Source organism: Vigna angularis, chromosome 5 (assembly GCF_016808095.1).
Source record: "Vigna angularis cultivar LongXiaoDou No.4 chromosome 5, ASM1680809v1, whole genome shotgun sequence".
NCBI lineage: Eukaryota > Viridiplantae > Streptophyta > Magnoliopsida > Fabales > Fabaceae > Vigna > Vigna angularis.
In genome coordinates this window covers 5,557,764-5,581,334 of record NC_068974.1, presented here as the reverse complement: position 1 = coordinate 5,581,334, position 23,571 = coordinate 5,557,764, and the positions used below count along the sequence as shown (strand labels likewise).

At 31.3% G+C, this 23,571-nt stretch overlaps 2 protein-coding genes and 1 long non-coding RNA gene across 3 annotated transcripts; 2 read left to right on the top strand and 1 right to left on the bottom strand.

Annotated features, from left to right (window-relative positions):
• Positions 1 to 8,723: 8,723 nt before the first annotated feature.
• On the top strand, positions 8,724 to 9,984 carry LOC128196582 (uncharacterized). The gene is made up of 2 exons (XR_008249030.1): positions 8,724 to 8,780; positions 9,807 to 9,984. It is a non-coding gene; the product is annotated as an uncharacterized LOC128196582 (long non-coding RNA).
• A 1,085-nt stretch (positions 9,985 to 11,069) lies between these two features.
• Positions 11,070 to 12,645, top strand: LOC128196607 (BTB/POZ domain-containing protein At5g66560-like). Its single transcript, XM_052878087.1, has 2 exons — positions 11,070 to 11,074; positions 12,049 to 12,645. The coding sequence occupies exons 1-2, from the start codon at positions 11,070 to 11,072 to the stop codon at positions 12,404 to 12,406; spliced, it is 363 nt and encodes a 120-aa protein (XP_052734047.1). The 3' UTR covers positions 12,407 to 12,645.
• A 5,437-nt stretch (positions 12,646 to 18,082) lies between these two features.
• LOC108339125 (uncharacterized) lies at positions 18,083 to 18,886 on the bottom strand. The gene has a single exon (XM_017576272.2). It carries the CDS (start codon positions 18,761 to 18,763, stop codon positions 18,083 to 18,085), a length of 681 nt encoding a protein of 226 aa, XP_017431761.1. The 5' UTR covers positions 18,764 to 18,886.
• Positions 18,887 to 23,571: the final 4,685 nt, after the last annotated feature.

The following is a 23,571-nucleotide window of genomic DNA, read 5'->3' as shown; positions in this document are numbered from 1 at the left end:
CACAATCAATAATAATAATCATAAACATCAATATAGACCAACCACAGAATGACACGTAGACGGTGTTAAAATGTTGTTAAAGTATCATTATCCATAATATAATAGAGAGTTAACTCTTTAATGAACTTAATAGTAACTAATCAACAATAAGATTGTTTGAGATAAAAAAAGAAATAATAATAACACTTTTGACTTGTCTTTCCGCGTAAGTCATAGCTTATAAAAAACCATTATCTTAGACATACCAACTAGTACAAATTTTCTAACAGCTTGATTACATGATAAAAAAATCATTTTCAAAGCATTGCCTTAAATTATCACAATTTTAAAATCACTCTCAAATGATTTTCTTGGAATAGATATTATTTTTTTGATGTTGATATGAGTAAAATGTTGTAGTACGATATGCAAAAGAATAGGAAAGAGAGAGCCACGATTAAAATAATAATAATATATAATAATAATATATAATAATAATAATAATAATAATAATAATTTATTTTCTAGATCTTTTGGGATGTGATCTTTTGAATGTTCTCTAAATATCTATTTTATAACTTTTGGTTTCTCTCCAAAAAAAAAAAAAAAGATTCAGACTTATTTTGAAATTTGAAAGTTGAATGTTTCTTGAATAACTGAGTAGAAACATGTATAAAAGGAGAACGTGTTCACATTATATATAGTCAATTACTCTCACCCTTTCATACATTATTCAAACATGATAAAAATATAGAACTTAGACTCATTAAAACCTCTGTAACAAAAATAAATTAAAAGAGAAATCGCGTTACGAACATCTTTTTATTCGTCTTTTATCTGGAAAATCCGTGTTCTAACAACAAATTGCCCCTTTAATATTTGTTTACATCTGATTAAGAAAAGTGAGTTTAAATATATATGTCAAATTACATCCAATTATTCAGTGAGCCAAATAGTTACTGTATGGTAGATTACCTTAATCAACGATCGTCCAAGGAATGATCGTTTAGGTTAACTGAAACGATCGACTAATAACTCAGGCGACCGTTGATGATAGACAGTGCACGGTCGCCCTTAACCGATCGTCCACTTATTAAGAGGACCTTAACCGATCGTCCACTTACTGAGAGGAACGATCGGTTAAGGACATCTTACGATGGGTCTCCGTCGCCATTGACGTCAACCGTTGTAAGCGATCGTTATCTAACGATCGTCTTTTGATTGAACTAAAGGTCGGTCAGTCAACATCTTAATCCTGACAGAGCGGTTGTTGGATGTATCCGACTATAAAGCCGCAAATTACGGAGTCAACTGACCCAGTATCTAGCACGACTTAACGGTTATACTCTCTAGAACCAGATTCTCAACCAACCAGCCGGAATTTAAGGTAAACAGTTCATTATTACTAAGATAAATATGCGAACTAAAGGAGAAAAAAATGTACGTTTTTCCCCTAGAGAGAAATTTAAGAAAGAAAGGAATATCTTCTTCTTCGAGTAAACTGAAAACAGTTAGATTGATCTTTTTTCTGACTTGAGCGTCAGAGTGCCTTTGCAGGTACCCAGACCATCTATTCCTAGAGTTTTCTATAGGAAGAAGACGCGACGACCATAGTATATGAGGAAGGAGCGGAGGTGATTCATTGCACACATATCTCAGCCTACACAATTCTACAGACACAGTTACATTTTTCTTTTGTCAAAATAAAAAGTAGTTATTTTGATATTAGATAAACCAATCAAATACTAATTCATACTTTTTTAAATAATACGAAACATAGGAAGTTGAATTTATACAAATATCATAAATTTATACCAATAACATAAGTTTAGATTAACATAACTTTCATCTCAAACTCTTAAAATTATATATATATATATATATATATATATATATATATATATATTTAATTTTATAAAATATTTAATTTTCTCATCTCTAACTAAATCAAGACTCATACTCAGTTAAATTTATAACAGTAATTTATACGATCATAAATCATTAATGAATTTTAAAAATGTAAATCTTGTAATAATATCTAATAAACTTTTTTTTTTCAAAAAATACTAGTTCAAACAACTTCCTTCTCGTTGTTAGCGAGATTAAGTCAACTCACTTAATATTCAGTTAAAATAATGGAAAAGGACGAAGCTGAAAGAAGAAAGAGAGTAATTGCAAAGACTATATATATATATTCTTAAGCAATGCCTTGCATTCTATTATAACTATCACTTCATTGCCGTTAACAATCACAGTTCTCCATAAGCACTTTTTTCTGAAATGGCTTTTCAACATGGTGTCATCGCGTTTCTTCCGTTTCTTCTTTCATTTGTGTTGCTGCATCATCATTTTCCCAGTTCTGTCATAAGGTAATACTGTTACTCATATCTTTCTACTTGTAATCACTGCCTTCACAAAACCTAAAATTGGTTTCAAATATAAATGGTTGAAGGATTTTGTATGATTGGATTAAAAGATTTCAGATCCTAAGAGGTGGATTTTAAGGCTCCTTGATTTTATTTTTAGTTAATGTAGGATTTCTAACAGCATATATAATCTATTTTGATGTTATTACAGTTTTATTTATGTTTTAAAGGAATATGATTATCATATTTGATACTATTAAAAATTCAATATTTAATATTAGTTAAAACTAATAAAGTAAAAGTTCAATCATTAGTAATTTGATTCTTCTGTTTAAATTTTTTATTCGTTTTAATTTTTAAATATGATTTTTATTTAATTAAGTCTTTATTTTATACAAAGTCTCAAAATAGTCCTTTGAGTTAAATTTATATTAATACTATTTGAATTGTGAGACATGTTAAAAGTTAGTTTTGTCATATATGGATCATTTTCCATTATGAAATTCTTCTGATTTTTATAGATAGCGCGTTTCAAATAGAAAATGACTTAAATTTTAGCATATGATAAATTTAAATTTTGATGCATGATAAAATGAATCACATTTAATTCTTCAAAAGACTTAATTGAATCTTTTTTGAAAAAATAAAGACTTAATTAATAAAAAAATATTTAGTGATAAAAAACAAATTAAAAATTTAAAGATAGAAAACAAATTATTTAAGTATATATAAGTAAGATATATCTCATGTTAATAAATCAGTTTTGTAAAACTAAATTCAACTGAAACTTACTTTTTAGTATGACATTATAATCTTTAAGAGCATTCTAATCAATATTTATGTTTGTTGTACTACTTATATAAGATCCTCTTATTAACCTTAGTATGTTGAACATTTCATATAAATCAAATTATAATATATAATATATAATGAATCTTACAATGAGAATGAATTAAATGGAAAATCACTTCTTAATAAAAATAAAAAATAAATTTTATATTCTTATTTTATTTACAATTTTTTTATACAGTGCTCAAAGTGATAATCTCACAAGTCGCCAGCACACTGTGAATGAAAGCAGAAAGTTGTAAGTTACAATTAATTCAAATATATTTTTTATTTACCTTGTCATGTATCTGAGGTGATTCTTTTCTCAATTTATTTAATAAATTATATTTTAATTCAATTAATATAAAAAATACAAATTTTATAATTAATACTTTGTAATTTAAATATATTTTTATTCTCAAAATATTTCAATCATGCTCTACTACTTTTGTTAGTGATATATATATTTATTTTACTACACCTATTAACTTACATAATGATATGTTTGTGTGAGTGTATTTTTTATATAAGGAGTGAAAGTGATACTCAACAAACTGAGAACGTATTACAAAATTCCGACTCAGAAATACAAATGTATGTATGTTGTTACTAATATCTCAAAATATTTAATATATTTATCTTGTTAGTATTTCCGGTTATATTTATTTAATTTTTTTTCCTGTTTACTGTATTAAATAAATCTTTTTATTTTTAATTAATGATTTGAATGAATCCATGTTATTTAACTCAAATATCAATTGCGTACAAACAATCATTGAATCCTTATTTTTAAGACTCAAAAGTGATACTTGCAATCATTTATCTCCACCACCAATTCAAACCAAGAGAATGTGTTAAGCACTTTCAATTTAAAAGTACAAAAGTTACTTTCTTAAGAAGTCAAATATTAGTTTTATATAAAAAAAATATATTAACTCTATTATAAGAGGGGCTTCTCCATCTCGAGCACAAATTCAAACAAAAAAAAAAGTGTTAAACAGTTTCGATCTTGAAATACAACAATATTTTATTTATAACTCAAATATTAATAATATATCAATTGTATATACAAAAATTATTTATCCTTTTTTAATAAGACTCTCAAACTTTTTTTTTAGTGTTACCAAGTCAATAGGTATATGTTCACAAATACCAATTATAGGTAATACAAATTATTGACCTTTTTCAATAGGACTCAAAATGTTAATAGAATATCATTTATATATAAAAGAACACTTGATACTTTTTTAATTGGAAGGAAAGCGATTCTCAAACTTCTATAATGTCATCACCAACTCAAACTATAAAAAAATCTGTCAAGTAATTTTATTGTCGAAGTCAACAAGTAATAATTGTTGAAATTTTTTAATAGCTCTCAAAATAGTAATAACATGTTATTTATATATAAAGATATTGTTCATTTTTTTATAGGACGGAAAATGATCCTCAAACTTCTCTAGTGCCACCACCAACTCAAACACAAAAGAATGTGACAAGTAATTCCAATGTCAAAGTCAATAGGTATGTTATAAACAATACAAAACATCAAATACCTATGAAAAGTTGTTGACTTTTTTCTTAATTAGAATCAAAATGTGAATAATATATCATTTATATATAAAAGAATTATTGACCATTTTTTAATATGATTCAAAGTGGTCGTCCTCCAACTTCTCTTGTATCACCACCAACTCAAACCCAAAAGAATGTGTCAAGTAATTCGAATGTCGAAGTCAATAGGTATATTGCAAACAACACAAAATTATTTGTATTAAAAGTTGTTGACTTTTTTTAATAGGACTCAAAATGTCAATAATATATTATTTATATTTAAAGAATTTTTTACCCTTATTCAATAGGACTGAAAGTGATCCTCAAACTTCTTTTGTATCACCATCAACTCAAAGTCAGAAGAATGTGTCAAGTAATTCCAATGTCGAAATCAATAGGTATGTCGCAAACAACACAAAAATTAATTGTATGTATTAAAATTTGATGACTTTTTTTAATAGGACTCAACATGATACTGACACTCTTGGACGTTCACCACCAACTCAAAATCAGAAGAAGAATGATCCAAACAATTCTAATCCCAAAAAGCAAAAGTATGTTACTTATAGCTCAAATATCAATTATATGTTAATTACGTATAAATCACAATACTAATTTCATTTAATAAGACTCTATGTGATGTCACACTCCTCCATTTCTAGGACTATAATTCAAACTAGATAAATGTGTCAAGCAACAAAATTACTTTCCAAATAAGCCAAATATCAACTATATTTTAAGTATTTTCCTAATAATTTAAACTCAAAAGAGTGTAATAAAAAAAATTATATTGGAATACAAAAAGATACCACTAATAGCTCAAATATTAACCATATATGAATTATGTATATAAAAATTAAAGACTTATTTTAATAAGAGTCAAAGTGATCCTTATACATCTTTATCTTCACAAATAATTCAAACTCAAAAGAATATGACAAACAACTTCAATATCTAAACTGCGAACATATTTTCACAATAACTCACATACCAATTATGTATTACAATTTTTTAATAGACCTCAAAGTTAATGTCTCCCTCTATCTATACAAAGAATTCAAGCTCAAGAATGTGTCAAGAAGGTTTCAACTGTACAAATATTTTGTTCATAACTCAAATATATGTTAATAACAATTATATATAAAAAGTAACTTTTTTTCAAACTCAAAGTGATCCCCACACTCTTCAATCAAATGTGTCAAGAAATTTCAATCTTGCAGTACAAAAGTATCTTTCTAATAACAAATTCAAACATAGAAGAATGTGTCAAACAATTTGAAACTCCAAGTACACAAGTATGTTTCTCATATCATCAATATCAATAATATACTAAAACAACTTACTATTTTTTTAAAATAGGATTATTCATAGTTATTCTCACATTCTTTCTTCTCCATCACCAATTCAATCTTAAAAAAATGTGTATAAAAGCTTCAATCTCGAAATACAAAAATATTTTATAATAACTCAGTCAAAGTGATCATCAAACTCCTCCATCTTCACCATCAATTCAAACTTTGTCAAACAACTTCGATCTTAAATTGCAAAAGTATTTTATTAGTAATTTAAATATTAATTATGTAAAAATTATATATATCAACCTTGAAGTGCAAAAAAAGTTGTTCTCATAACTCAAATATCAGTTATAAATGAAAAAGACTAACTCTATTTACAAGATTTAAAGTGATCTTGTAACATCCCAAATTCTCACATTAATGTAACATCCCAACTTTTCACATTAATGTAACATCCCAAATTTTCACACTTGATAATTAACATTACATTTACGGTAACATTCCGTAATCTCACCCTTTAAAATTTCCTAGTTGATATAAGTCTATACATGTAAAAAGATTCTAATTATAATTCTTCTACTCCTCCCTTTCCTTGGTACTATGTGAGGCGACATTCCTTCATCTGCTCCCGTATAACGAATTATACGATCATCGCACATACCCAAACACAAAACACAAACAAGTAGGGTGAGCTAACATGCAACAAATCATTTATAAGACATGCATAATTACTTCGATACAAACATCATATAATAATTATGTCAGACACCCTCATACCATCGTACCACAATTCCTATTAGACACTCGTCCCACAATACCCAATAAATACCATAATACTCAATAGACATTCATTCCATAATACCCAATAAACACTCATCCCACAATACCCAATAAACACTCATTCCACAATACCCAATAAACACTCATCCCACAATACTTAACACTCATTCCACAATACCCAATAGACACTTATCCCCACGATATTCAATAGGCACTTATCCCCACGATATTCAATAGGCACTTATCCCAACGATATGTTGATGAGCGATACAACGGAAGGTTTTTCACTTGTGATGTCATTCTTAGTCCCCTCACTATGTCCAAAACCGGCACATAGACCAGGACATTCTGCCCTCCATACCATTCATAATGTTAGTCCCCTCACTATGTCCTAAACCGGCACATAGACCAGGACATTCTGCCCCCCATACCATTCACAAGGTTAGTCCCCTCACTATGTCCTAAACCGGCACATAGACCAGGACCTCCTGCCCCTCTCACCACATAATTCATCATTCTCTACTTGAGACTGAATGATTATTAGAGTATCAGGATAACCTCCAACTTCATGACCCTCAACATCAACATATACGCACATACCATGACATTACAGAATCTCTCCACTAAACTCATACCATGCTCACATTCCTTAACTCATATTATACCATTACGAAATCTACCCATAATCCTCATACACATACCATGACATTACAGAATCTCTCCGCGAGACTCATACCATACTCACATTCCTCGACTCATATTATACCCTTACGACATTTCCCCGTAATACTCATACATGTTCATATGCATAAATTCAAATCAAATAAACTTCAATCATTTCAGAAATCATACAAACTGAATATATTCCAACAAGATATATTACATGATAATTTAACAGTACATAATCTGTACACAAGATTTAAGTTAAAAACCTGTCGAGTAGACTTCCAGGAAAGAGAGGTGCGTCACAATGGACAACTTAAGTACCAAGTCTTTCCTTAGCCAAAGTGTTCCTCAACTAGTTTTTAACAAATTTCTTATTAACAGATTCAAAACAACATCATATAATATTTACACCGAATATCAATATAGATAAACATACAGTAAGCATTAACAATATTCATACATAATTTCAAGACATGAATAGTAATAAAACAGTACTAAATCATAATATAAAAGCTTAGAAAAGTTAGCTCCCCTACCTCTATTCCAGACTTAATCTCCTGCTCCGAATTTGTTTCCCCGAAAACTCTTCAGAACCTCTACTCTTCTTGCAACTAAAAATTTCTCCCTAACTATTTCTTCTCTATTTCTCAAGCTCTCACTTGATTCCTCTTCTCTTGGTGCAAAATACCCTTCCCTCCCATGGCTATTTATAGTAAAAAAAATTTACTATTCCTTAATATTTTAATATTATTTATTATTTTAATATTATTTAAAAATAATATTTCAATCATTTTCTCACCAAATCTGATCCTAATTTCTACCTACTACTTACTTCCATGCTAAGGAATCCAAATGCTGAAAATTTATTTTTACTATTTACTTTTTACTATTTACTATTTACTTTTTACTATTTACTATTCACTATTCACTTTTTACTATTCGATTTTCTTAAAAAAAATACTAAATAAGTTATCAAAAATTTTAACCTCTCCTTATAAAATTACTATAATTTTATATCCAAAATTTATATTTTTCTATCCATTAAAATTATTATTACTAATAAAATACTAAAATTTACTATAAATATATTTTTTTTTCATGGGTCTTACAGATCTCACACTTCACCATCCTTTTCACCAACTTATAGAGAAAATAGTGTCTAGCCATTTTGATATCAAAGTAACTATGTTGCTAATAACTAAAATATAATTTATTTATAAAATAATTACTTATTCTTTTTTTATAGGAATCAATTTGATCACGATCCTCCTGCTATAGTACCAGCTCAGATCAATGCCATAGTCCCACGACGAAAGTATGTTACGAATAATCTCAAACATAAATTATCTATCTATCTATCTATATATATATATATATATATATATATATATATATATATATATATATATATATATATATATATATATATATATATATATATATATATATATATATAAAAACAAGTGACTCATAACTTAAATATAAACTATATATGAATTCGAACTAGAAATTGTTTTGTTTGTTTTATTAAAATTATTTTTTATAAAATTAATCAGTATAATTGATATGCTTTACCGATTCTGATTTATTGGTTAATAATTTATTAGTTATATAAGAATTCTATCCATAAAATTTTAATATATAGAGAGAGAGATTTTGAAGACAGACAGGGACTAATGCTCTGTATTGACTGCTGTTCACCAAAAATAAATATTCTTTTAAAGTTTACTTTGACGTTAATAATTTTATTTGAATTGTATTTTTTTTTTTTAATTTATCATTGTTTTAAATTCAATTTAAAAATTCGCACATCGACGTACATTGGATGTTATGTGTGCTTGTGTATTTAAATACTCATTTTAACGTATAAAAAGAAAAAAAATTGTTATACCATAGGAACTCCATTAAACTCAAATATTATAAATCCTTAATTCAGTTTCTATTAAGAAGTTTTGTTTTAACTTATTACTTTTACAAATATTATAAAGTGTATTTCTTTTTGTATGAACGGTCAGTCATTACTTTGGCTTTAAGAAAATGGTTTTATTTTATTACTTTTTTGTCTTCTTCAAAGAAAGGACCGTTAATGTTTTTTTTTTTTTTTTTGGATTGTATGTTTTTATGTCTTTTTATTATTTTTTTTCATTTATTTATATCTCTGTCTCATTCTATTTGTTCAAGCACATATGTGGGTGATGTATTGGCAAGACTGTGGCTTTTATGTGAAAAGTAATTTTATTAAATAGTATATATATATATATATATATATATATATATATATATATATAATGAGAAATTAAGAGAGTAAAAATTACTAACAAATTTTACATGGATTTTTCAGGAGTCAAGAATCCACCGACGATACAGAGCTCCATGATGAACTTTAATAGAAATTAGATTGTTACAATATGATACAACAATATACCATTGCTTATATTGAATCCTACATTTGAAAATAACTATTTTAACACAGTATTTTTCACATTTATTTTATATTTTCTTTCACTTCTAGTGTAAAAGTACAGTGTGAGATGTTGATTTTTGGATTTTCTTAAGAAGAAATTATTCTAGATAATTGATGTGGAGTTTATTATATTGTAAAATAATATAATATTGTTTATGATTGTTAAATGCTAAGGAACTTAAATCCTACGAATAAAAAACCGTCTTTTAACACCATTGTTGATATTTTCCACCATTTTTTTTATCTTTTAAGAGTATGTTGATTTTTGCATTTCTTAAAAATAAAATAAAATTAGGAATTGATATGGAAACTTATTGGATTGCTATCGATTTTCTCTCATACTTAGGATTTAATTTTGTATCATAATATTTTTCAGTGACGGATAATGTGATTCCAAAATTAATTTTTTATTTATTATCGAAATCAATTCAAGATTATATTTTAACTATTGTCTTCTAATAAAAAAATATAAGATCATGTATTATTATCGAATCACCATTATTCAAAAGAAAATTTTGAGATTTTTAAATAATAAAAAGTTAACGAGAATTAAGATAAAAATTATGGTTAAATATGTTATTAAATTTAGACGCAAAATTAGAATTCGTTCGTTCATGTTTCAAACTTTAATATATTTTGGTTTCAAAATTTTAAAAATAAATGGATATATTTGACACACATTTTAGTACACATTTTAGTTCAAATGTCAACTTAAAATACCATTTAACATGTAAGAAAAAGTTAACATCATTAAGTTAAAAAGATTATATTCATTCATTTAAAAGGTTTGAAGATAAAAATGTATCAAAGTTTAGAATAAGAACAAATTCTAATTTTTCATCAATTTTAGAAACTAAAAACATATTTAATGCTAAAAATTAAAAATAGTAGAGAACGTAACATATTGTTTCTTAATGATTTACTTTCAGTCAACATGTTATTAATCTTTAGAACTAAATCGGGTGTTTTATGCTTGAGTATCAATGTAGAGAATCAATTTGATGCAAAACTCACTAATTTCATGAACTAGTCTCTCCAAATACTTAATGAATTTAATCTCTTTTCTACTTGGATTCTAATGAGAATTTTACAGATGTCTCACTGACACAATGTATCTCTTTGGTTTTTTTTTTTGTAACGATGGAGTTGAGAACCCAATAACAATGGATGAAGAATAAAATAAAAGTGATAAAATTAAAGATGGTATGTGTGGTGACACAAGATTTACAAAGAAATAGAAATAACACCAAAGTAACCACTTTGTTACATTTTTCAAAATGTGTGTATTGTTCCATAATTTGTCACCTTTGTAAGATATAAAATACACCTATTTATATTTTCTAACTCTTCCGAACAGTTAAAAAATTTTGAATTTTGAAATCTAAATAAGTTACACACTAAATAAGTGTCGTAAAAACTACCATTATGCTTTGTTGCTTTATTCTCCTTTTCAATTTACTTTGACTCTTTGCTTCGATTACTCTTTTTCGATACATGCTTTAGTACGGGGTAACTATTTGCCTTCTAACAAGTTACAAACCCATTTTATGACAACCATATATAAAAAAAACAAATTTTATAAGGATTATTTTTCGCGGTTTTAAACCTTGAAAAGTACATTTCCTACATAAATTAACCCTTGGTAAAATTATATATTTTTGTAATGTCCACTTCATAAATAAATACTTGATTAAATTGTCCTTTGCTCATCCCGTTCCTGTAAAACATGATTTTATAAAGTTCAAATACCAAATTTGAATTATCTCATATAAAATTATTCTATTTTTTAAACATATCTTTTGACAAAAAAATTAAATTTATTGAATTTTAATATTTTTTATTTGAATAAATATTTTAAATAATTAAATATAAAAAATCATTAAAAATAATATGGTTAAATATGTTTTTAGTCCCTAAACTAAGCGAATTTGTTTTTAGTTCATCTTTCAAAATAAGGTACATTTTAGTCCTCTTCTTTAAGAAAACCTTAATTTTTGGTTTTCCAAAACTAACACTATTAAAAACCAGCTGACGTGACTAATTTATAGCCATGTATGTTCACAACTTTTACTAACTCTTGGCACGTTGGTAGAAAGTGAACGTTCACGGGCTTCTCCAGCGGCTTTGAGGCCTTTGAGATGGCCGCCAAATTCTGTTACGGCGTCAAGATTGACCTCTCCTCGTTCAATGTGGTCACGCTCCAGTGTGCCAACGAGTTTCTCGAAATGACAGAAGATTACTCCGAAGACAACCTCGTTTCCAAGACCGAGAGGTTCCTTTCGCAGCACGTGCTTAAGAGCCTCAAGGACTCCGTCAAAACCCTAAAATCTTGTGACTCCTTGATGCCTATGTCGGAAACGCTCAGAATCACGCAGATGTGTGTTGATTATGTGGTTTCCAGAGCTTCGTCCGTGGATCCTGCATTGTTCGGATGGCCAGTTAGTGATGCTACTTCTGGTTCTAAACATGTCCTCTAGAATGGAATTGACGGTGTAGGAAGAAGAAAGGTTGGCACCGATCACGACGATTCTTGGTTTGAAGATCTGTCGTTGAGAAGGAGCTTCTGGAGATGCTGGTTTCGAATCTTCTAAGCGCTTCCGATATAATCAAATACATTCCAAAGATAGAATATATATATTTTGTTTTGGTTTTCCTATTTTACTGAAAAACAGATTAAAAAGAGCTTGTTTTGGTGACCTTCATGTAGACATCAAGGTCGGGATCAGACTTGATATTTGCTGCTTTCTCTCTTCCAGACAACTTAGATAACATGTCTGCGATTCAAAACATTAAATAATGATCGATCATTCTTAGTTAGGCTGCATACATGTTAAATTAGATTTTTGAAAAGGTTAGAGAGGGGAGGTAAAGGGAAACTAACCATAACGTGATCCAACACCTTGGCACCTTGCTGAGAAAGCCAAGCTTTCCCTCATAGTCTTTTCTCCAATGTGAACATCATGTTGGCTGATGTAAGCAGCGGTTCTCTAGGGTACAAACTCGTTCAATTCGTGCCCATTGTAAGTCACTTTTCCTGATACCTGAACAAAACATCGGTATCGGTATTGATATTAGTTTGTTTTCTCCCTTTATTTTTAAAGAAAAAATGTTACCCTATATATATATATATATATATATATATATATATATATATATATATATATATATATATATATTAAAAAGAAGTGGTTTAACCTTAAGACTTTCATAAAGCTTTCCAGACAAGGCCAAGAGGAGTGTGGTCTTTCCTAAACTGGGAGGACCCAAAAACAGTGTCATCCTACGAGATTTAATAATCCCGCTGACATCTTTAAGAATGGTAACATGTTTCTTTTTGCTTGGGACAATATGTAGCAAGTTAAGAAATCCCTGCAAGACCAAATACCATGATGAGACTAATTGAAAAAAATAAAAGAAAACAAAGAAACCAAGCTCATATATAGTAGATTCAGCCCTTCCCTACCTCTATGACATTGGTAACAGAGTTGATGACAGAAGGCAGGGCTCTACTTGCTGCAAAAGCCTCTACGTCAATATCAAGTGCTCGTATCGAACTTCAATGGTTGGAAGATCAAGCCCAACTCTATAACAATTACAAATCAAGCGAAAGGTGAAAACCATGAGACTCAACAAAAATCCTACCAGTATAGTGAAGAAGAGGTAATATAATATACCTGTCAATATGCTCCCTGAACTTCAACAAGAACCTCTCGTTGTCCTCTTCGGCTACTTTGATCAACCTCTCAAGAAGCTTTTCTTTCTGTTGGAAACCAAGATCAGTTACATTGATTTCGTTTGCAGCTCCATGAGATGTTGTAAACAACCCTTTCCTGAGACGGTTGTAGGTGGGGAGCTTCTCGAGAGCAGCCCATTTGAGAGCTTCTTTGTCATCCTTTGCACGTGAAGACCTGCTATTCCTCCAAACGGTTGAACTTCTGGCACGTAAACTGTTACTTGCTCTGTAAATATCTCCCTCCATGTTTTCCTTTATCCCTTGTTTCCCCTTCTTCTTCTCATACTTGAAGGTAGAAAAAGCTAATATAGCTAAACCAATCAAAGCACTACTCTTTCCGTCTTCAACTAAATGCTAAAGAATGAAAGAGCTTGTATAAAAAATGAAGGAGTATTTGGGTTTCTCTTCCTCACAAACATGTATGTATTTATACATGCATGAGAAAAACGCAGGCGGCGCTTGAAGAGTCAAACGTAAATATAGAATCATAGGCTTTGGTTTTTGCTTTTGTTTTTGTTTAATGTAAGAAAAACCAAATAGAAAGAAAGAAAGAAAATTTGTAAGAAAACCTTGTCTTGAGTTTGTAAAAATAATTTAATGCAATAAATTAACAATATACAATTATAGCTGCGGAAAAACAAAAATTATATTGTACAATTAAAAAATATATATGTTGGGAGGAAACTAGAAGGAAGTGTTTAAGACTGAGAGAGGTTGGAAGATTTTGAGAGAAGAGGAAAGGCTTGTACTGAGTGCTTCTAAACTTTTTGGCTTGTTTTCAAATGATACAACCATCCCCTATTTATACTAATGGCACCTCCTTAACCAATGGTTAGGATCTTGCCACCACAACATTCATCTAAGGGTTATAATTTATTCTCTAGAACTTTCTAAAACATTCCTATAATTCTAAACTTATCTAGAGACATCTTATGGATAAGCATCTCTAGATATTTTTGTAGAACATTCTAGAATCCTTCTAGATAGGATTTTCTAGAATGCTATTTAGGCCTTTGCTAATATTGGGCTTTTATCTTTTAGGCCCAACATACAAAATCAATTTATATTCCAACACCCCCTCTTAAACTTGATTTTGTACTCCACGCAAACTTCTCAACTTCATAAAGACTTCTTTCTTCAGCGGTTTGGTGAAGATATATGCTACCTGATCATGTGTCTTCACATATTCCATTTGCCAATCCTTGTTGTTGATGCATTCTCTAATGTAATGGTAACGAGTGTGGATGTGCTTACTTCGATCATGGAAGACTGGGTTTTTTGCTAATGCTATTGCCGACTTGTTGTTCACGAAAATCTTTGTTGGCTCCACTTGTGGCAAGCTTAACTCCTTCAATAGGTTGCATAGCCAAACAGCATGGCAAACACATGAAGTTGCAGCTACATACTCTGCTTCACATGTAGACAAAGTGATAATAGGCTGCTTCTTGGACATCCAAGTAAAGACCGTGTCTCCCATGTAGAACACAAATCCACTTGTGCTCTTTCAGTCATCCATATCTCCACTCCAATCGCTATCACTATATCAAACAAGCTTGTAATCGTTTGAAATGGAGTAGTATAGGCCATAGCTTGTCGTACCTTGGATATATCGAAGAATCCTCTTCGCAGACTTGAAGTGAATAGTTGTTGGAGCTTCCATGTACCGACTCACAACTCCAACGGCATAGAGAATGTCTGATCTTGTACAAGTTAAATAGCGCAAACTTCCAACAAGACTTTTATAGAGGGTTGGATCCACTTTTTCTCCCTCTTCATCCTTACTCAACTTGATGCCGCATTGCATAGGAGTACCAACTGGATTAGCATCATCCATCTTGAACTTCTTGAGGAGGTCTTTGGCATAGCTTTCTTGAGTAATAAAAATTCCTTTGTTTCTTTGTTTTACTTCAATTTCGAGATAATATGACATAAGCCCCATGTCGGTCATTTCAAATTCCATTGTCATATTCTTCTTGAATTCCTTAAACATGCTTGGATTGTTCCCGGTAAAAATCAAGTCATCGACATACAAGCATACAATCAAGATATCTTTACCTTGAGCTTTTATATATAGTGCATGCTCATATGGACACTTGATGAAATTCGCTTCTTTGAAGTACTTGTCAATTCGAACATTCCAAGCTCTTGGGGCTTGTTTCAACCCATAAAGAGCCTTCTTTAATTTCAAGACTTTATCTTCTTCACCTTTGACTTCATATCCTTGTGGCTGCTCAATGTAGACTTCTTCTTCAAGAACTCCATTTAAGAAGGCGAATTTGACATCCATTTGATGTATCTTCCAATTATTTTGAGCTGCTAATGATATAATAAGTCTTATAGTTTCTAGTCGAGCAACTGGAGCAAATACCTCGTCATAGTCGATGCCAACCCTTTGACTGTAGCCCTTCGCCACCAATCTTGCTTTGTATCTCTGAACTTCTCCTTTGGAGTCCTTATTTGCTTTGTAAACCCACTTGACACCAATTGCTTTGTGCCCTTTTGGAAGCGAGACTAGCTCCCAAGTATCATTCTTCTTTGTTGCCTTGATCTCTTCATCCATTGAATTTCTCCAACTCTTCTTTTCAATTGCTTCTTGGAAGTTCATGGGCTCACAGTCTGCAAATAAACAGAATAAGGTAACATTGTCTAGATTTTCAATTACCTCATAAATTTCTTGGAGACTTTGAAAACGTGACATTCTTTCACTTGAGCTTTCATCATCTTGAATGGTTGTATTTGGTGAAGTGGGTGGAGTAGCAAGCGCCTCTTCCGATTATTGTTCTTGTTCCACTTCATCTTCTTCAACGCACGGGAAAAAGGTATGGTCCTCACAATTTGTCGACCAATCCCATTCTCCCTCTTCATCCAACACTACATTCTGACTGATGACTGTGTTCCTTATACTAGGATTGTAGAGTTTGTACCCTTTGGAGTTGGCCTCGTAACCAATGAAGATGTATTTTTCACTTTTGTCGTCAAGCTTACTTCGTTTCTCATCTGGTACATGCACATGAGCTATGCTTCCAAAGACTCTAAGATGAGATATACCTGGTTTCTTCCGCTCCATGCTTCTTGTGGTGTTTTTCCACTAATGCTTCTTGTTGGAGAGCGGTTGGTCAGATAGACTTCACATGCAACGACTTCAGCCCAAAAATCCTTTAGAAGTCTCTTGCTTTTAAGCATGCTCCTTGCCATCTCCAGGATTGTTCTGTTCTTCCTTTCCGCCACTCCATTTTGTTGAGGGGATCTTGGCACTGTCAAATGTCGTCTGATACCATTATCTTCACAATACTTCTGAAACTCTTTTGATGTGAACTCTCCTCCACGATTGGATCTCAAGGCTTTAATCATAAGGCCACTTTCCTTCTCAACATGGGCTTTAAACTTCTTGAAGTTCTCAAACACTTCTGATTTTTCTTTTAAGAAATATTTTTCTTGAAAAATCATCAATGAAGAGAAGGAAATAATTACTCTTACCGAGTGATCTTGGCTTGATTGGTCCGCACACATCTGTGTGTATGAGTTCTAATGGCTTTTGAGCTCTTGAGTCCGACTCATTTGGAAAACTCAATCGAAATTGTTTTCCAAGTAGACATCATTCACAAACTTGGTTGGGGTGAGTAATATAAGGCAGTCCTCTCACCATTGCTTTCTTGAAGAGCAACTCTAATCCTTTAAAATTAAGATGGCCAAATCGAAGATGCCAAAGCCATGATTGGTCTTTGTAGCACATCTTGAGACATTGTGGGCCATCACTTTGAATGTTGAGCACGAACATTTTATTTCTTGTCATTGGCACCTTTGCAATGAACCTACTTGTATTATCTCTTATAGAAAGGTTATTATGCTTAATTTGAATATCATAACCTTTCTCTAAGAGTTGTCCTAAGCTCAAGATGTTGCTCTTCATGCTTGGCACATAATATACGTTCGAAATAAATTGATGTTCTCCATTCTTTAGTCGGATGAGGACACTACCTTTTCCTTTCACTGCCACCTTTGATTCATCTCCAAAAGCCACATTTCCCTTTACTGATTCATCAAGCTCCACAAACATGCTTCTTTTCCCACACATATGGTTACTTGCTCCACTGTCAAGGTACCACTGATTATCCTTGCCTCTATCTTGGCCCTTGTAAGCCAGTAGCAAGGTACCATCTTCTTGACACCTTTCTTCAGCATAATTGGCTTTCTCTTCGACTTTATTTTTGTTAGGGACTCTACATTCAGAAGAATAATGTCCAAACTTATCACAATTGTAACACTTGATTCGTGTCTTGTCATACCTTGAATTCGGATTTCCTCTCCCACGACCTCCGTTAGAGCTTTCTCCTCTTTGGTTATTGTTGTTAGGCCTTCGTCCTTGTCCACGTCCATATGCACGCCATCGTCCTTGTTCTTGACTTTAACTTCGCCTTGATTAGTTGTGTGTATTTTCTTCTTTTCTTGAATCAACGTGTGCCTTGAGGACTTGCTCCGTGATCTCTTCCTTCTTCTTTTTCTTTTCTTCATAAGCTTGCAACGAACCAAGAAGTTGCTCTATTGACATGGCCTCCAAGTCTTTTGTTTCTTCGGTAATGGTGAGAATATGTTCGAACTTTGGATCTAATGATCTAAGAATTTTCTCCATAATTCTTACATCATCTAGCTTCTCACCATTTCTTTTTAGGTTATTAGTAACCGTTAAAACTCTTGAAAAGTAATAAGAGACTAGTTCACCTTCCTTCATATGCAAAGCTTCAAACTCTCCTCTTAAAGTTTGAAGACATACCTTTTTGACTTGATCTGCTCCCTTGTAAGAGATCTTAAGCTTCTCCCATGCTTCCTTGGCTGACTTGATTCTAGAAATCTTCTCAAAAGTATCTTCATCTAGTCCTTGATAGATTAGACAGAGAGCCTTCTTGTCTCTCTTCCTTGAGTCTCTCAAGCTATCCTTTTGAGCTTGAGAAAGACTCTCTACATTTTCTGGCTCAATGTGGCCCTTCTCGACCACCTCCCAGACATCATGTGCACCAAGGAGAGCTACCATCCTTAAGCTCCAATTGTCATAGTTGCTTTTAGTGATCATTGGGACTTGAAAGGGAACTCTAGTATTTGCCATTTCTATGAAGATCTTATGGCTCTTGATCCCACTTTGTTGGGAGGAAACTTTAAAGGCTAGAAGGAAGTGTTTAAGATTGAGAGAGGTTGAAAGATTTTGAGAGAAGAGGAAAGGCTTGTATTGAGTGCTTCTAAACTTTTTGGCTTGTTTTCAAATGATACAACCATCCCCTATTTATACTAATGGCACCTCCTTAACCAATGGTTATGATCTTGCCACCACAACATTCATCTAAGGGTTATAATTTATTCTCTAGAACTTTCTAAAACATTCCTATAATTCTAAACTTATCTAAAGACATCTTATGGATAAGCATCTCTAGATATTTTTGTAGAACATTCTAGAATCCTTCTAGATAGGATTTTCTAGAATGTTATTTGGGCCTTTGCTAATATTGGGCTTTTATCTTTTAGGCCCAACATATAAAATCAATTTATATTCCAACAATATATTCTTCAAATAAAATGAAAAAAATTATAATAATTTTTTTTAATAAATAATAATGATAATAAAAAGTTGTTAGCTGACAGACATGACGCACAAGAAAATTTCCAAGTCTGAAAGGAAAGTTCCAATCTCTCTACCCTAAAGAAGAGGAGGACATTTCTCATAGACGTGTTTGAAAAGAAGATAGGATTGCAGATCGAAGAAGCCATACTCGACGACCTTCTTGTGTCGAGTTACTCCTATCTGAATGAAACGCTTTACGACGTCGTGTGCATGGAGAGGATTTTGAGTTATTTTCTGGTTTTTAACGCTGTTAGTTTTGGAGGACCAAAAATTAAGGTTTCCTTAAGGAGGAAGACTAAAATGTACCTTACTTTGAAAGAGGGACTAAAATAATATTAGTATTTTTATTTTTTAATCAATCTTAATTGATATTATTTTGAAGTTTAAAAAATTATAATTTATATTGACAAAGGTTTCTCTTAATTAACTTGGACCAAAAGTCTCTTTAGTTGATGAAAATCACAATTAGTTAAATTATAAATACAAATTATTTATGACATTGTTAGCATATGCCTTTTTTTTTTTAACTTTTCGATTGATATCAATTATCGCTAGTAAAAAATATGAATTTTACCTCGTGCATTTGACATCGATTTCGTTGGAACCGAAACATAAAATGACGCGGTGAAAATTTTAAATTATCCCAAACATATATGCATCGATTCACAAAGAATTGAAGCATAAAGGGATCTATGACCTCAACTATTTAGAGAACTAATGCCATAGAGTACTTATGCTCAGTTATGTCGCGAACCGAGGCATAAAATATCTGAAAATATTTTTTTAGAAGCTTAAGGCAGTGATTCTTAATAGAACCGAGGCCATATAGCTCCTATTGTCTCGGTTAATAAAATAACCGAGGTAATAACATGTTCCTAGGGTTAATAAAACCCAAATTGCAGCATCACTCCACCATATTAGTTTTCTACACCTCAAGACAACCTCGTGCTTCATCACGAGAAGCACCTGCAAATAGGGGTTATCCCACCTCCCCTTGAACCACCACCATGTGAGAACAACTTTGCTCACTTCAAGGACGAATCAGCAACAACTCTAACCCTTTGCTTTTAACCAATTAATTCAATTTTAACATTTCTACACACCTTGCCAAGTCATTTCAACCGAGTGTGCCACGTAATGAATAAGTGTACAAGTCATTCAGTTTTTGCTAGGGAGCAAGTCTGCCGTTAGCATTTTTAACGTTGTAAGCAAAAAGGACTAACGTGAACCGTTTTTACAAAGTATAGGACATTTGTGAACTTTTGAAAAAAACGAGGATAACTTTGAACACATCCTATAAACCAAGGGACCAAAAAAGGTATTAAACCTTATTTATTGTGTAATATTACATTAATTATTGTAATCATTCATCAACATCAATTTAGGATAATATTTATCTTTATTATCATAATTATAGGTTACTATTTATTGTAGGTAATGTTTTGTACTTATTTTCTGTATGTCACTTTTATATTTAAACACATACATGATCAATGCAAATCATACAATTCAGTACCTTTTTCTATCTTGGTATCATAAATTTTTATCCATAACCATAACAATTATGTCATTCGCTGCTAACTAGAAAAATGACCTCTCATCTACAATCTCTATCAAGTTGGACAGAGACAATTATGCACTGTGGAAATCTCTAGTATTACCAGTGATTGGAGGCTACAAACTTGATGTCCATGTGCTAGTAACAATAGAATGTCCTGACCAATTCATTGTTGTAGATAACACGACAACAAAAGTCAATCCTAATTATAAGAATTGACCAGCCTAGAATCAAGCCATTTTAGGATGACATATGAATTTATGTCAATTGACATTACAACTGAATTGCTTCATTGTTAAACATCTAAACAACTTTAGGATGAAGCTCAGAGCCTTGTTGGTGCGCACACCAAATCCATAATCGTTTATCTTAAATATGAATTTTACAACACACAGAAAGGAGACATGAAGATGGAACAATATCTTGGCAAGATGAAAAACCTTGCTGATAGGTTACAACTGACAGGTTCACCAATTTCTAACTCTGATTTAGTGATTCAAACAATAAATAGTTTGGATTCTGATTACAATCCAGTAGTTGTCAAATTGTCTGATCAAATTAAAATTAGTTGGGTTGAATTGCAAACCTAATTGTTAACCTTTGAAAGCCGATTAGATGAACTTAATAATTTCAGCAGTCTTAATTTGAAGGCCTCTACAAACATATTTGGATCCTAAAGTGATTGTAAAGGTTCTAATTTCATAAGCAATGTGTGCAAAAATTAGGTGTCTTCAAACAATGTGTCTTTAACCATACAATTTATTATGACATCTCTAGACGATATGTCTTTTTATATTTTTCACTAGATGCAATGTGTGAGCACTAAACGCATTGAAGAATAACATTCATTCAACATGTTTCATGCCCAAAAGATTTTTCAAATATTCAAGTCTTTCTTCAAGTAAAGGTTTTCTAAAAATACCAGCAAACTGATATTCAATTTTTATATATTGTAAATCAATAAATTTTTTTTGGACATAATCACAAATGAAGTGATGTTTTATTTTAATATGTTTAGGTCTCGAATGCAAAATAGGATTTCTTGATAAACAAATAGCAGCATTATTATCACAAAAGATATGAATTTTACTTTCTTAGACTCCTTAGTCTTCAAGCTGATTCTTGATCTAAACGAGTTGTGAGCAACAATTGGTTGCTGATATGTATTTTGCTTCAACTGTGGGAATAACAATTGTTCCTTACTTCTTGCTTGTTTAGGAGACGAGGTTTTCTCCTATGAAGTGACATCTTTCATTTGTACTTTTTCTTTCAACTTTGTCTCCAACATAATTTGCATTACAATATCCTTACAATCTATATCATTCTCTTCCTGTAAAGCAAAGACAAAAATTAGATGTTCCAATGAGATAATTAAAGATGTTTTTAACATCAGTTAAATGAGTTTCTCTAGGATTTGATTGAAATTTATCACATAAACAGAACTGAACATAATATCAAGCTTAGACGTTATAAGATATAGAAGTGAACCTATCATCTAAAAATAGATGATGTTGTCCACTTTTTGCAGAGCTCTCGTTTAGTCCTAAGCTAGTTGCTGGATGCATTGGAGTCTTCATCTCCTTTGCTTCTTCCAACTTGAACTTTTTAAATAGCTCTTTAACATACTTCGTCTGGCTAATGTAGATGGTGTATGCTTCTTGCTTGATTTGCAATCCCAGTAAAAACTTTAGTTCACCCATCATGCTCATTTCAAACTCATTGAAAACTTTTGGCAAAGATCTTTGTGAGTGGCATCGAAAATAATATCATCAACATAAATTTGAACAATAATGAAGTCAGAGTTAAAATGTTTGTAAAACAACATGGTGTCTACCTTTACTCTTGTAAAGTCATTTTGGATGAGGAATGATCTCAAACCTTCACATCAAGCTCTAGGATCTTGTTTCAATCCATATAAACTTTTGTTAAGTTTGAAAACATGTATGAGAGTAATTGAACTTTCAAAACTGGTAGGTTGTTCTACATACACTTCTTCTTTGATTTCATCATTTAAAAATGCACTTTTTACATCCATTTGATATAGTTTAATTTTATAGAATGCAACAAAAGATAATAAAATCATAATCGCTTGTAACCTTGCAAAAGGTGCATAAGTTTTAGTGTAATCAATACCTTCCTACTAAAAGTAACCTTTTGCTACAAGGTTTTCCTTGTTTTGTATTACCTTTCCATCTTCGTCTAACTTGTTGCAAAACACCTATTTGGCTCCAATGATATTGTTTCCTTGAGGCAGCTCCACGAGCGTCCACACATCATTCTTTTAAAACTGATCCATCTCTTCTTGCATGGCTTTTACCTAAAATTCATCATCTGGCTTCGTTCACATTAGACGTTTCCACTTCGTATTTGAGAGCAGTTTGACTTTGTCTATAAAAGGACCTGGTCTTGACATTTTCCTTGATGTCACCAATCACTTTTTTCTTCGGATGATTCTTCTCCATTACACGATGTGCTCCACTCGGCTCTCTTTTCTCTTTAGTTTCCTCATCTTTTGGTTCAAATGCTTTGGCCTCACTTGGATTCCTAAGCACTTCAGGTGCAGATGATGCATTGACATTTTTGGATGTTGTTTTGTCTATATGCAATTTTAAAAATTCGTTGTCGAGCTCTGATGTTTTATGATTAGGCTCAAGGTCATTGAAGTTTACATGGATGACTTCTTCCACTTTAGACAATCAGGAGTTTAAACTCTAAATAATTTAGAAGTTTCCAAATATCC

Coding starts and splice junctions, on each gene's coding strand:
- LOC108339125 (XM_017576272.2), bottom strand. CDS start 18,763: ATGGCAAATACTAGAGTTCCCTTTCAAGTCCCAATGATCACTAAAAGC.